At 42.4% G+C, this 15,586-nt stretch overlaps 1 protein-coding gene across 4 annotated transcripts in view; it reads right to left on the reverse strand.

The window, feature by feature from the left end:
* Nucleotides 1–457: 457 nt before the first annotated feature.
* LOC124221455 (protein groucho) overlaps nucleotides 458–15,586 on the reverse strand; it is a 67,376-nt gene continuing 52,247 nt past the window's right edge. For 2 of the 4 annotated variants that reach the window (XM_046631501.2, XM_046631502.2), the window contains exons 6-11: nucleotides 12,164–12,446; nucleotides 8,194–8,219; nucleotides 2,905–3,048; nucleotides 2,050–2,588; nucleotides 1,045–1,924; nucleotides 458–952 (exon numbers count right to left, since the gene is read on the reverse strand). In XM_046631501.2, coding sequence (XP_046487457.1) covers nucleotides 845–952; nucleotides 1,045–1,924; nucleotides 2,050–2,588; nucleotides 2,905–3,048; nucleotides 8,194–8,219; nucleotides 12,164–12,446 — 1,980 coding nt within the window. In that variant the 3' untranslated portion in view covers nucleotides 458–844. The remainder of the gene's footprint in view (nucleotides 953–1,044; nucleotides 1,925–2,049; nucleotides 2,589–2,904; nucleotides 3,049–8,193; nucleotides 8,220–12,163; nucleotides 12,447–15,586) is intronic. The other 2 variants (XM_046631503.2, XM_046631504.2) reach the window with 2 other exon arrangements.

Below are 15,586 nucleotides of genomic sequence, written 5' to 3' on the forward strand. Positions count from 1 at the left end.
GCGATGCAAATTTGAAGTAATGTTTTTCAGTAGGCTTCAAAAACTAGTGTAAAAAGAATTAGATAGATTCGAGATCCCTAGGAATTTTACGACCCACGGTGTTGGATGAGCACCATTTGCGCTACCGGCTGCGCGCGTAGGGCTGAGCAGAAAACAAAAAAGAGTCTGCGGCCGATGGGCAGCAATGCAAGCGGTGCTCATTCAACACCGTAGGTAGTAAAGTTCCTAGGGATATCGAACGTGTCGGAATTTATCCAAGTCTCTGTACTTTCTAGGATTTTTGCAATCCTATATTTCTGGTTGCGAAATCCTCAATTTGATTAATAAATTCTGAAATGTTACTTTTTGCAATAGTTCAAGGCCGAAAATTTTAGTATCTGGAGTAAGAGTTGTACTGTAAAATATCAGGACGAGGAGTGGTAATGGGAGATAAAATTTTTCAATAATTCTTATCGTCATTATTACTATTTTTATTATTCATATCATGATCACAATCATTATTCTCATCATTTTCATTGTTCTGTCCAGACGTATGAGTATGACGTAAACAAATATTTACACTTCGAATTTACCTCCGCGGAGTAGAAAAATATGATAGCATGTATGATGTAATTTATATACAAAATGTACATATGTAACGTCAACTTGTATTAATAATAGTATTTATATCCATGTATATATGTATAAGTGTTGTATTAGTATGTATAACTAATAGTGTATTTACAATAGACTCGGACATCTTGAGATCTTGCTGGAAGGATTTCTTTCTTTCACCTGTTATTCATAGATTTTTCTTCTTTTTTTTCAAGTATGCATGCTATAGCGGGCAAGGGAATACTTGGGTTCAGTACATCACTTCGTAGACCGTCGCTTTCTTGTCACCGGATCCTGTAACGATGTACTTATCGTCGGCGGAAATGTCACAGCTCAACACCGACGAGGATTCCTTAGACTGTAGAAAATGTAGAATCCCGTAAGATTAGAAAACTGGTTAGCGGACGAAAGAAAAAAAAATCACTGTAATTCTAACTTCCGTCAATTTACCTGAAAGATGGACGCTCCGTAGGGCGTACGCCAGGCATTCAGAAGGTTGTCTTTTCCAGTGGAGACAAACCACTTCCCGCAGGAAGCAAATCTGAGTGACAGGACGCAGGACTCGTGAAGGTGCAACTGATACTTGTCGGGTTTTGTTGCGTGGAGGACTTCGACGTTAGAATTCTCCATACCAACGGCGAGCCACTCCCCGGTCGGACAGTATCCCAGGGAGAATATCTGGGACGTAAAGTCGTGCTGCTGGAGTTGCCTGCCTTCTCGGAGGTCCCAGGATCTGACGGTGTTGTCGAGACCTCCGGTCCAGAGCTTCGAACCGTCGGCGGATATATCAATGCACGAAGCGCCGTCCGTGTGTCCTTGGAACTGTCGGACAAGCGTCTGGTTTTGGAGGTCCCAGACCGCGATGTTTCCGTCGCTGCAGCAGCTGAAGCAGACCTTGGAGTCCGGGGAGATAGCCAATGCGTAACAGGCCGGTGCTGACGAGGTGAGCTCGGCCTTGATGCGGGGCGTGGGACTCGCCAGGTCCCATATGCTGAGCTGACTCGCCTCCCCGCCGACTATCAAAGTCCGACCATCCGGTAGGAGCTTCACCGATCTGATGTAGTTGTCCCTCTGAAGGCAATCGAGCTGCGAGACGGGCTTCACGTTTCCGCTACCACCCTGCCCGATGTCCCAGACCTTGACGCACCCCTTGCCTCCGGTGTAGACGTACTTGGTGGGATTCGATATCGTCACGGCGCATACGACCTCACCGTGCGTCAGAGTGTTTATCTGACGCGCATGCCTAGGTATGCCGGGACCGATCAAGGCGTCCGGGGGAAAAGGGACCGGCTGCATCTGACCCTCACTGGAAACGTGGAAACTGTACGCCCTAAAAAAATCATCCGACTCCGCATCAAGAGAGAATCCCTCCACCTAAAGGAAGACTCGAATACCGCGCACGCGGCACCGACCACCGAGGGAAACCAGGACTGGGAAATATTCAAATATACTCACGGCTTGCCACCAGGCACTCCCAACGATCCCATCGGCGCTCGCATTCCCCCGTGAGGATCGTAGAGCTGCTGCGGCGGCGGTCTGGGCGCCGCATACCCGTTGTACCCCAGCATGTCGACGTGGGGATGCTGAGCGGTCGGGGGAAGGTGATGAGGCGGCGGTCCTGGTGGATAGTGCGGGGGATAAGCGCCGGGAACTCCGGACGGCGGTCCCTGCATCATTTTCCCCGATCCAGAGGGTTTCGATCCGCCGCCCGAGCCGGAGGTTGGGGTCATAGGTTTCGATATCGGTGTCGTGGTCTTCTCTCTGTCGTCCATCTTCTTGGCCGACGGTGTGCTGGCGTTGCTGCTCGTACCGCTCCTCGGCGAGTGCGGTGGGGCCTCCTTCTTCACCTGGCCGCCCATCGGGACCGAGGACGAGCCGATTTTGTCGAGACCATTTTCTCGCGGCGAAGACGTGCCGTTTACTGCTGGGCTGACCGGACCTTCGCTAGCGTCATCGACCACCAGGTCCTGGTCACTCTTTTCACCGTCACTCTGCTGCAGAACGGAAATACAGAAATCGGATATGAGGATGCGCCGTGCATAAGAAGCAGAACTGTGGACGTGATCTGTGTGCGGTAAGTTGGTTCTACTCTGTCTTCGTCGCGACGATGCGACGACATCCGATGCGATCTTGGCACGGTAGTTTAAACAATGAAGTTGGCCGGAGGGAATGTCAACTAGGCCCTGGTATTATAGGTTCTACATACAGGTACTCTCAGGTAGTTGGCAAGGACGGGAGGTGGGGAGAAGAGGATGGAAGGGAAGGGAAGGGAAAGGACTCGTCGCGGTAAGAATAATGGTGTATACGTACGTGGGCCATGTCTTTTTCTTGTTCCTTCTTCATCTTCTTGACGTGCATCTGGTGCTCGTGGTGGTTCTGAGAGTGGTGGGAATGATGCTGGTCAGGTGGACTCCTGGGCCGACTGTACTTGTCCCCAGGCGATATGGAACTTCTCTAAAACACATGAGACGCATCCATGCTTTCGAGAAGTGGCTTTTTGAACAGCGTCTATGTACTAAACTACTTCGGCGATATTATTATACCCACGACAAGGCGCGAGTCCAACAGTGTTTATACATGATCTTGTCATCAAGACGCGTTTATGGACACTGGTGAAAGTGTTTTATACCGTGAAGTACACGCGTTGGCGTGTTACTTAAGGAGGCGATCTTAAGAGTTGTTGCTTTTATATATATATATATAAAATTGCTAAGAGATGATGTTTTAGCCTCTGTCGCTTTCAAACAATGCTATCAACACTGCTCGAATCCAAGTACATTTTTTGTGAGAGTCATTAGTTTGATCACTGTTGTAACGCAGAGAACGTTCGAAAGCTTTGGACATTCCAAGTACCAGATATTAAGAGTTCGTGCGAAATGACTTACCTAAAAGACAACAATTAGTGCCAATCTTATTTCTTAGAAAACGTGAAATCATATGTATACATGAAATCAGATTTTGGTTTTGAGCAAAAATAATGGATTTGAAAACTGAGAAAATTTACAAGATCCCTTCGTTGAGGAGGTTTAGATTCATAGCTGCCGCGTGATAATTCTCATTTTTCCGTGTCAAGGATTAATTTTTGTAAATGCGAATAAAAGTGAAACTTGTTTCATTAAGTGAAATCCTAGCTTCGGACAAGTTTTAAAAATCGTTCAATCCAATTTGAAATGCCTTATATATTGTTGCAAACGTTGCAAAAGGCTCGATTATTTTTAGTAGGTAGATCCACGAGAAGGTGTCTCACGGCATATCGTAGAAAAACTACTTGATTTGTAATTGCTTTTCCGTGGTTTTTTTGCTTCCCTGCAACAGACACGCACGCGTTAAAAGAACTCCACTTTTTCTAGAAGTATAGAGAGTCGTATATCCTCTTGACTGTTATCCATAAAGATTCAAAAGAACGATTCGAAATTCCGATGGTATCTCAGACCGTCGATATATTCTCTGAAATATCAACACCATATCGATATTATTACTGCGGTATCGGTAGGCTGAAACCGGGCAGGTTTAATGCGCGCGTTTGCCGGTGCCAATTACGATTTAATTGCCTGCTCATAAGATTTATTGCGCTACTGCCCCGTGACTGTTGTCCATGGTGCTGGAAGCAGGCGGGTACGTACAGGAAGACGCGCAGGTGTGGGTACCGACAAAAACTCAGGTGAGTAAACGCGCTAAGGCTTTAACGGCTCGCAGCTTACGTCCGTCGATCCGATGGGATCAGACACTGATTGGCTCACGCGTTCCGCGAACTCCGTAAAACGTCTACGATTTATTCGCCGCGTCGTGCCTTCATGCTCTCAACTGGACTTGACTCGACCCAACCTCAAACCTCGGCAATTGCTTAATGGGATTCGGAAATTCCACCCACGGCACGACGTTCGCTAAATTCGATCTTTGTTTCGTTTCACGGTTTCTCTGCATCCGCATACATACGAGCAAGACTTCTCATAATCGTGTGCGAGTGAAGCATGAAAGTTCGTCGAAGATATTACTTATACAATTTAAATATGTAGATCTTTCTAGATGTAGTTCCATGTATACCAATAACCCTGGATGTCAATTGAAAAGAAAAATCTAACGGTATTCGTAAGGTTCAGCCTTTAATGTGATATCGCAACATTTCCAAGATTTTCCTCAATTTTAAAATGATTAGATCAGCAGAAATATATGATCGACGAAACGCAAAGAGTACAAAATAATTCCGCAACCCGACAATGTTCACATCAATCTGCATACGTAAATAAGGCAAACTACATCATTTGCCGTAGAGAATTACTTTCCGATTCAACAACGAAGTTGTTCTTATCGTGTACCCTGTGTGTATCCACGGAAGTTGAAAAATCACATGCGGAGGATAGAGTCGTAGCAGAGCGGAGAGGTTAGCACGTCTCCGCGGCAGTGTCAAGCAGAGTGCAGAGGTCGAGGGGTTCAAAGGGCATCCGACACGTAGACGTACCGACGTTCGCGCTTTTTTTCAATTAACCAACCGACCCAACCAACGCGCGGACGAACTCGGCGAAACCCGAGCCTGAACCATGTAACGGAGGACGATAATGGAGCTCGGAATGTCCGCATGTAGACACAGCGGATACCGCGGCACTCGCGTCAGGTGCGTGTCTTCGTGTCGGTGTGTAATACGTGGGTGTTGATAGTGATAAAAATACAGAATGCCTATGTGCGCCGACTGAAGGAAGGGTCCTGGAAGAGGCAACAATGATTACAGGGTGCAGAAGAGCCTTCCTGCCTGTATATAATACGAAGGGCAGAGATGAGCCGTCGAGTAGATGAAGAGGAGAGGAGAGGAGAGAAGAGATGGAAGAAGAGGCATGCTATGGACGAGAGGACAGAATGAGAGGGCGGTCAGGGGCGGGACGCGGTCTCGAGGTGATCACAGACGAGGACGCTAACCCGTAATACCTGCCTATCTTCTCTCCCCGTCTCCTTTGCCTTCCTCTCACTCCCCGATTTCTGTCCGTGATCTCTTTCCTCCGACCCTCTCTGGTCTCCTCTGTTCGCTCCGAGGTCCCTATAGAAGTTGCGCCCCGGGTTTTTCTTCCCCCCCTTCCCCGACCGTTCCCGTCCCCTATTCCCATTCTTCTTTACTTTTTACTTCATTTTTTTTTTTTTATTTTATATACCGCGGCCTCTATTTGTTCTCGTTCGATTATAGAGATTGAAGCTGTAGGCCCGGTAATGGATAGATCACGAGACTATCTATAGAGTCCCTTGTACCATTTGTAACCAAGTCGTGACTGGGCCAAATCGATCCACGTTTATTTCGGCCTGGTTCGGACGGCGGCGGCAGCGGAGATGATGACGATGAATTCCACCGTACCGATAACCCATTACCTCGTAAAGCTATGCGGCGAGCTACGAGGCTCGGTCTCATTGTAGGCGGTGTACGGTTAATTTGGTACAGCGTTATACAGATGAATATCTGCTCGGTTAAACTTCTGGTATGATTCTGCCTAATTACCGCTTCGAGAAATTAAATCCAGGTGTCGCGTTGCTTCGATTGCAAGTTATATTTCATAAAACGTATACAATATTACACATATACATGTATATACAGCTGAACATTCGGCGACTGTCACGAAGGTTACCACGGAACCAAAGACTTGATATGAAACATCTGAGATTTGACGAAAATAAAAATTCATTCGCGATGAAGTAAAATTCGTAATGATGCTTTGGAAACAAGCTAACAATTCTCGATCATAATTTGAACAATAATTTCGCCCGCATGGCCACCACGGATCCGAGGACACCACCGGCCGAAGCTATTGCCGCGAGATGCACTCCGAGAAACAGTAAACTGTAATTGTGCATAACCGTAAAGATTGTGACGTTTTGCCGGACGTATGAAAAATGCGAGCGAGCGGAGATAGATAACTGAATTAAAATTTTTGCAGCGGTAAGCCAGTGCTTGCCAAAGTCCCGAGTCATGTCGTACGATGCAGGTTAAAACGTATATCAGCTGCCGCTGAGAGAACGGTTACGGTCCCGGCAAACCACGCATCAGACATTGCCGAGCAGCCAAAGATCAAACCTTTGATCGCGCAGCACCGAAATGACAGACCAATTGCCAACGTGAAATATGATGAGAAGAACGCCAAGGAAGGTCTGAGCAAGACCGTTAAGATTGGCAACAGATTGAAAAAGATCCTGCGCAAGATTCCAGCGTGAGTTCTGTGTCGTTTGGATGTACTCTATGTATACATATGTTGCATGCAATTAGAACTTGCTTTTCTGTACGAAATCCTGCTGTGACGACTTTGAGCACGAGGACGAACTTTCAGCATTTTATACACGGTACGCCGGTGAGCAAAGTACGCGATTCGTTACAGTCGGCTTTCAGGATTTCTGAAATCTACTTCAGTCCGTTGACGATGTCTCGTCGATGATACGTAGACGAAAATAAACGAATTATCAGTTTGCAGTATGATGATTGGCTCGTTGTAGGTAACCCCGTGAGTCGAAACCTGGTGTAAGAGTTTCAGAACTTTGTCAAAAAAGCATTTATCGGATGAATAAAAAATATTTTTACAAAAAATTTGTTGAAAAAGATATTAGAATATTTGTCAGAAAAGTGTAATTTTTTTTTGTTTGTTTCGATCACACTTCTCTTTTCAAATCATTGACAATCGGTTTCTTTTTTCTTAGGACACAAAAAGACAGTAAATATTTAACCAGGCGGATTCCTCTCCTTCGCTTTAAGAAAATTCGTATCGTATCGAATTTTATATATTACAGGGGAATCGGTATGGGTGATCCGTCTGTGGCTACCGCTGAAAAGGCTGGTAAAACCCCGGAGAAAAGAGGAGCAATATTTTCGTACGAAGCGAGGGATTTGTACTATGAGAAAAGGGCTGCGTTAGCTGTAACAAAAGACGCCAAGGTTCGTTTGCGGCAAAGCCTCGGGAAATTCACCATCTTATTGTCTACTACTACTTTGCTTCACGTACCTACAATAGAACTACATCTGCAGAATAGTGTATTTAGAATTTTAAGGCTTTTCATTTCTGATTTGTTATTTATTTTACTGCCGTCTAGGAGGAAAAATGGTATTCGGCAGCGGCAACAGCAGCTAAAAATCAGATCTCCGCAGCATCAAGCGGCTTTACACCGATTTGGGAGTAATTTTCTGCTCAATCACAATTCCGAATATTACGTTATATTCTACTTCGTGGATTAATCGAATGGAAAAAAGTGTTAAACGTCGATCTGTATAAATGAATCATATATAGATATAATTTTCCGTAAAATTGCAAGTATACGGTACTTGATCTAACAAATTACGAAAGGGTGGAGCTATTCGTCGTGTTTATAGGAAGCTTTGTAACCCTCTACGAGAAATAATTTTTTTATTTAGCAGTCGAAGTCACGGGCACGTGAAGCTCACCGCAGTTTTCTCGATACGAGCGTATACGGACGAAGCTTTAAAAAAAAAAAAAAAAAAATGAATAAATTGACGAATAAAAAAAATCCCCCCCAAAAAAATTACGTCCGTCTCTCTCCGTTTCTCTCGCTATTCTAACACTTGCCAGTCGCAACTATTGTTTACACAAGCAATCAATAATTGTGGTATATACTCACGTGTCTCTCCTCGGCGGAACTCATTCCTGTAACAGAAATGAAAAAGAAACATTAATATAAAACGAGGCGCTAAATGACAGAGTACAACGCGCATCGATGTAGAATAATTATATTGCGTGGGTAACTTTCGTGCGTATATTCGACGAGTATTTAAATTGACCAATGCCTAGTTATTCGGGCGTGTTTTGCGTTGTGTTCGCCGGCAGGGTGAGAGGGGCGACATTTTAGAGAGAACACTAGGCTTGCGAGCGTGTCTAATACGTATACAAGCTACACCTACCGGGTACGGACGCACGGCTCGTACAAAATGTCAATAACATTGAGCATACATCGGCCATGCCTCGTTCCCCGGCGATTGCATTCATGCATATTTATATTTCATAACAGGGCATATTTCTCGTGGATGGGGTCGCGAACGGCGCTGGGGAGGGTGGATGGAACGGGGGCGGAACTGTGAAGGGTGGAATATAAAACGTAATATACACTTTGAAACGGGATATTGTTTGGATATTTTGCAAACAAACTAGTGTGTATATTCATTTAATGCATTTCTCGACCCCACGGCCGGGGATCGGAACAGCCGGATGGACGATCACCGGTGAGCCGGACTGAAGGCTGTCGCAGATCGTTACATATAACCTATATACCTACGTTATATATCTATATCCAGTATTCAGCCGGCCCTCGCATTGCCTGGATTCTATTTTACCCCGGGCGATTCATTTGCGCACCTCACACCCTCGTCGCCAATTTTTAACCGACGATTCGTACGACGTGTAATAATTCCGTCGGCCGATGATGCATGTTGTTGAAATTGTAAATATACGATTTTAATATTAGCTTCAAACAAATCCCGCCTCGACGAAAAAGAATTTTTATTATAATTTTTATTTATATATCTTCATCCGCCCCACTGCCACTTCACCCTTTGATGTGATTCTCATACACGCAATCTAATGCAAATCTAAAGACGAGTAATCAGTTTATTTAAGTTTTTTTTTCTTAGCTCCTGTTTATGTTCAACAAGAACAAGTGAAAAATACGTTGCAAATTGACACAGCGTAGCATAAAGTTAATGTCGAAGTATCTCGTGAACATTGCCGGTAGAAACAAGAAAAAAAACATAAACACTAACCAGGATCGGCCTAGTGAGGCTTTTTGATTCGCACTCTCTGAATCAGAGGGAAATAACAATCGAACGATAAGTCGAACGATGAAATTTGGTTTCAACGCGATCGTCGAGTATCGCACAGGCGCCACGTGTTCGTCCACGGATCTTCTCAATGTCGTGTGAAATACCAGATACGCGGGGTAGATTTCTCTGCACCGATGGAAGAACACGTGGACGTACAGCAGCTTCTGGGATCCAGAGCTAGCTGCTGGCGCAAGGCTCTAAAGCTTCACAGATTGGTGACATTCCTCGGATTCGCAGAGAAGCCCGTCCTCGAATTGCGCGAGGTATTCCGTGCCCTTCGTACGGTATGATCAGAGGTTTGTACGTGTTACGTCCCGCGTTCCCGAGCCCAAGAAGAAGTGCCTGTCTACCCGCCACTTGGCGCGACGCTTCTCTGGAAGCATCTCGCTCTTCCGGGACGTCCAAGGAATGCGAAGCGTCGTCTCGGCGGCAGGCATCCCCTTTATTCATCCAGGATAACGAGCCTTCGCAGCTCCGAAGTAACGTGGCTTAGGGGTGTTTAATGCGAAGTGGTTTAAGCGGGCAATCCGTCTTGAGAGTTTGAAATTGAAACTATTGATATGGATCGGCAGTCATTGCGTGCGTGGGTATCTTTAAATACAGCAAAAGTCAACACCTATGCGATTATTGTAATTATTACCGGAGGAACATTTTTAAACTGGGGCACATTTACGTAAGGCATTTTTTGGCGATCCACTGGTATAAGAACCAAGGTATACCAGAACGATATTGTGCGTCACGTAAACTATACTTTGGTTCATTTTGGTACCTGTACTCAACGGCTCGCCAAAAAATGCCTTTTGTAGAAGCTTCGAAGAACCGATCAGATCGAAGCGCCATCTGGCGAACCTGTAATAAGTTGGCCATGCGAGTAGAGCAACATTCCATCTCGTGGTCATTCTGAGTATCCAAATTCTAGATATTCGTCATATTTACATTATTTTTACAACTTACAAAGGGACGTCGCGTTGGTCCAGTATAAAGGAATTAAGTATTTTCCCACACAGTATGGAGTCACATTAAATTTTTTTTTCACGAAGTTATAAGGTACTTAAATTTTCATTTATTATACGGTTTACAATTAATTAAAGCTATAAAATCGTATATACAGCTTTATTTACATACTAAACTTTCTCTTGGCCTTGTATTACTCGTGGTACGATCAATTTCACTGTGTACCTACACTTGTATTGAACATACGAGTGACTTAAAAATCAAACTAACGTAAGCGAAATAATTAAATAACAACCGATGACTTTGTACCAAACTCATATATTCAATTGCTGATTAATTTTTTTTTTTTTTTTTTGGTCACGCGATGATAAATGATCAGATCTTTGAACGTTCAAGTAGAATCTTACGCCGTCTTTAAAGCATTACGGAATATAATAAACTTGGTCATGCGAATAGTCGAGAACGGTAAATAATTCTCATTGAAGCATGGACGTCGAAAACGAAGCACTAATTAAATTCAGCGGGAAATCGGCATCTGCCATCGGCAATCTGACCTGAGTACATTGGTTAATTTTAACAATTAATTAGCTACTAAATCGATTTTCAGGGAGACTCTTCAATTTCGTTCCAACTTCGGTAAATGACAGATTATATTGAAGCCCCGATACACCCGTGAATTCAAAAGAATAATCAGGTTCATGGTCAATTCTAAAAATAGTACTTGCGTTGTTCTTTTGCTCCATGGAGAAACGACATTTGTCAATAATATCACAATGTTAGAAATGCGAAAATATTCTACAGAAGTCCGCATCATTTTGTGGTTTTCATTTTACACTAATCGGTGTGGACTTTTATTGACACCGTGAATTTTCTGACAGTGCATAGGGTCCAACGTGAAAAACTGAATTATACTATTTTTTCACCTCATAATTCATTAATCTTAATTTACCGATTCAAGAGAGATAAAGTGTTACACAGTTAGTTAGTTAGGTAGGCGATAATGCCGTAGGCGAAGTTAAGATTTATACCTTGAGAGAGACGCACGCTTGTATTTTCTTTCACAATCAGCCATGCTGAAATGTAAGAAACATGATACAACACTCTGTTTGAAAAACGAGATTATACATACAATTTGATGTTTTCCACCAACTGTCTCGTTATTTTTTCCCTATCTAAGCGCTGTTACGAATATCTATCGCGATTAGCGGTAAAGCGTTTTTTGCCTTGCATTAAATAAACTTGTACGCAAGAAACTTGTATGCAATAACTGTAGATGAATTTTTTTCAAGCTTTCGCTTCCCTCGTTAGGCTTTGCGATCCGTACCAAATCCCGGATTACGTATACCGATACGTTGTAGGTAAGTGAACAAATGATTGAAAACTCGCCTCAGCTTGTTTTTGTAATTTTTCAACAAGCAACGTTTTCATTGCGCATCTTTTTTCTTTTTTTTTTATCTATTTCGTAAAAACGCTGCAATCTCGATAGGCCAAGTTTTCGAAAATCAGACCGTTGGAACTGTGAATAAAGTTCTACATAAAATCCTACCAATTGACATAATGCGCTCATAAATATACTTAAACAATTAATTAATTAATACAACAAACAAATTCTTTTCAAAACGACATAATATCAAGTCATTTTCAAAAATGAAATCAATTTTCACTAGATTGTTCCCACGACTTTCGAACATTGTCGACAAGTGAAAGTGAGGAATTTTGGTTCCAATTTCGTTTCTAGCTCCAGCAGAGGTAACTCGATTCGACATTCACAACAGGAGAAACTCTGCCTAGAAATGAGTAAATGGAGAAGAAATAACTTACCACCGTTGCTCTTCATATCGTCTGGCTGTCCTCGATGATGATCGGACTTCCCAAGGATGGAGAGAGGGTGACCGCCGCTTCCCCCGGGCGCCGCTCCGGCCACCGGAGGCAGACCCAAACCCTGGAGCAGAGCGGCTGAGGCGGAAGTTGGCACGGGGATTCCGGGACCCGGGCCGAGGCCGGGAAGCCCAGGCAATCCGGGGTGAGGTCCCATCGCTGCACTGGGAGGCAATTGCTGGGCCTGCATTTGCTGAAGAAGTCTGGGAATGTCGGGCCTCTGTTGCTGAAAAGCGTTGTTTTAAATAAGTCACAGAAGGCGGGCGGATTGCATCATCAGTTAATATCTAAGAAGCTAAAAAATTACTTAAACTGCTTGAAAATTCGCTAATTTTTAGCGAACTTATACCTTTGTTATATACTTCATATACCTTTCAGATAGTTTACGTAACGTGGATTTTACAAAGGGTTGAAATTGCGACATATCATTTCTGACAGTCTGGATTATCGAAGTGCTACAAGGTTATTACGGACGGTGAATGAGCGTTTTATGGAAAATAGAGAAGACTTGAATGGATCCCTCTCGTAGATTTGAAACAGGGGGCTAAATGAATCTTTTCGAAAATAATGAAAAATTGACAATAAACAGGTTACGCAAAGTGTATTGACGGTTGTATAATTAATCCAACTGATCAGATTTGTATTGACGTTAATAATTTATGAGGTTGCAGTTGGTAATGTTAACGTAACGAAACTTGGCGAGAAAGACCATCATTTTCCAACTAATTAAGGATATTCTCTGAAAATGCGCACAGTTACGGTGACGTTAAGGGGATGCCCTGGTGGATTTCGAATTTGACGTATAAATCTCCAAGTATCGACAGCAACATATCTCGAACGCAAAAAAGGACTTAACAGCCCCATTCTATACGCAATTCTGAACAAAAGCACTCCAATACATTTTCATTTGCCGCAGAAATAAAGAAATAGCATCGATTCTACGAAAAAGCAGTAGTAAATTCGTCGATTTCATGCCATTTCTTTATTTCTGACTCAAATGACAATGTATTGAAGTGTTTTTGTTCAGAATTGCATATAGAACGGGGCTGTTAGTCCACTTTCGCGTTTAAGATACGTGGACATTGATATTTAAATATATATACGTCAACGTTGAAATCGATTAGGGCACGCCCTTAAAATAACTACACTCTCCTAATAATTTGTACACTCGATTAATTACATCTGCACAAAAATCAAGAGCCCCATACTCGCACTTAGAACATTGATTCCATGGTTCAATTAATTTGAAGTACAATTGACCAAAATACATAGACGCAACCTCGTCTGCGTTCGATTAATCAAGGCGCGAATGTCTAACGCGCGGAATTCGATTTGTAACAGTAGTTTTACTTTTACTTTTTTACTTGGATCGATTTTTTGTTCGACTCGTTTTTTTTCTCACTTTTTTGCCTATTGAAAATCACTCTGTGTATATTCGACAGATTACCGGATACCAAAAGACCCGTAGAAAGTACATTTTTCCTGAACTTTTTTTAGCGTAGAAGACTTCCAATCATTATCGCACGTATTTTTAACACAGACGTGGAAAATTATACCGGTAATATTCCGTCGGGGCAATTGACTAGAACTCGGCGTGACACAATTTTGTATCTTCTTTTATTACCAATGCCTTTTTGTGTTCCCTTGCAAGTTTATCGATATACGGATGAGAGCAAAAACTATGAAATTTTACGCTCGATCGAGTATACGGGTGATTTATTCGCGGTGAGTAATCGTCCCGGTTGACTGCGTGTTGAAACAGAGAGGCTACGGTAAAAAGAGAAGCGAAAAAACCACCGCGTGTATTACGTGCGAATGCGTGACACAGCCGAGGAACGACCTGACATACTGCTCGTTGTATCCATCCGCGGAACAACGGAGAGGAGGTGGGGGGGGCTGTTCTTGCCATAATCATTAATTGGACCAAATAATTAATATCGTTAAAACGAATCAACGCAAATACTAGACAGACGCGAGGGGTTAATAATTCATCAATTGCGGTATACTCGGCCTGATTCCAGGATTTCAAAAGATTTCAAGAGATTTCACGAAATTTCACGAAATTTCAAGGATTCCAAACGATTGTAAAGATTTAAATGACTATAAACAATTTCATTCGGGGAGCCGGGCCTCGTTGTCACAAGGCTTATACACTGAGTAAAATTTCATTTGTTATAGTATCTAGAAAAATTCAGTAAAATAGGTATCGTTAAAAAAAACTGTTTGAATATCGTTGGAATTACAAAAAACGAGGTACGCGTTACCATTTTGCGCTATTGTCGATCCTTTTTTGGTAATTGCAACGCAAAATCAGTTTGCGAGGTTTACTCTACTTTTTTAGTTAAATAAGGCTTTAACGTCAATTTATTGTTGCACAAGCATTAAATTTTCGCAACAGTTGCGAGAAAATGTAGTGACAGTGATCGTAATGAGAAATAATAGTAACGTATACTCGACTTTCTGGTAACAGCTACAGAACTAATTTTCATTTTGTACCTAAAACTATATTTTTCCATTTTGGTAAAAAATGAAAATAGTTAAGGACTGAGTGGTAACCGGAACTAAAATTTTCTCTCAGGTATTATGTATTATCTCCGCCGCTGGATATCGGTACGAGCGGTGCTATAAATTGAAGTTGAAGTTCAATGTTTGTAACAAATGAATGTTGTTAACTAGATTATTACATCATATGCGGCCTCGCAGTGATTGAGAAAACTGAAATTGGACATAATAAGTAATTATTTCCCATCTTCTAAATATGTTGTTTTTTTTTCATTTCAATGGCTGCGTTGGAATATTTCGCAGTCAGGTAATCGGAAAGGTGATTCTTGCAGCTTTCATTTTATATATATATATTTTTTTTTTGATGTTTGAATAGCGGGTCAGTAAGATATTCAAATTTTTAAATAAAATCACCAACGGTATTCCGGACTTAGAAAACCATGGATTTCGTGTTTTCCATGGTTTTTTAAATCCGGATTAAGTTTTTCGAGTTTTTTGAAGTCTGAGTAAAATTTTTCATAGTTTTTGGGGTTTTTGGAGTCTAGGTCGACTATTTGATGTATTTTAATGTGGTTTCCAGGAAAAAATACACTGGAGAAAAGAATTATTGCTTAAAAATATACATTGAAAACCCAAGTGTCTCACATCAATACAAAAACAAAAAACAATGGTGAGAAAAACAAATTATTCATCATTTTTTACTAGTTGTCGTCATTCAAAATACTTGGGACGCCACCATTTTTTTTTTTTTTTTTTTGAAAATTCGGGAAACCGATTCGATAATTCGATAAACACGAATTTTCTTTAGGTGCGCAAAGAATGCATCTATAGTGCCCATGTCCAAATTGAATGAAATTTTTATTT

The sequence above is a fragment of the Neodiprion pinetum genome, chromosome 6 (assembly GCF_021155775.2).
Source record: "Neodiprion pinetum isolate iyNeoPine1 chromosome 6, iyNeoPine1.2, whole genome shotgun sequence".
Classification (NCBI taxonomy): domain Eukaryota; kingdom Metazoa; phylum Arthropoda; class Insecta; order Hymenoptera; family Diprionidae; genus Neodiprion; species Neodiprion pinetum.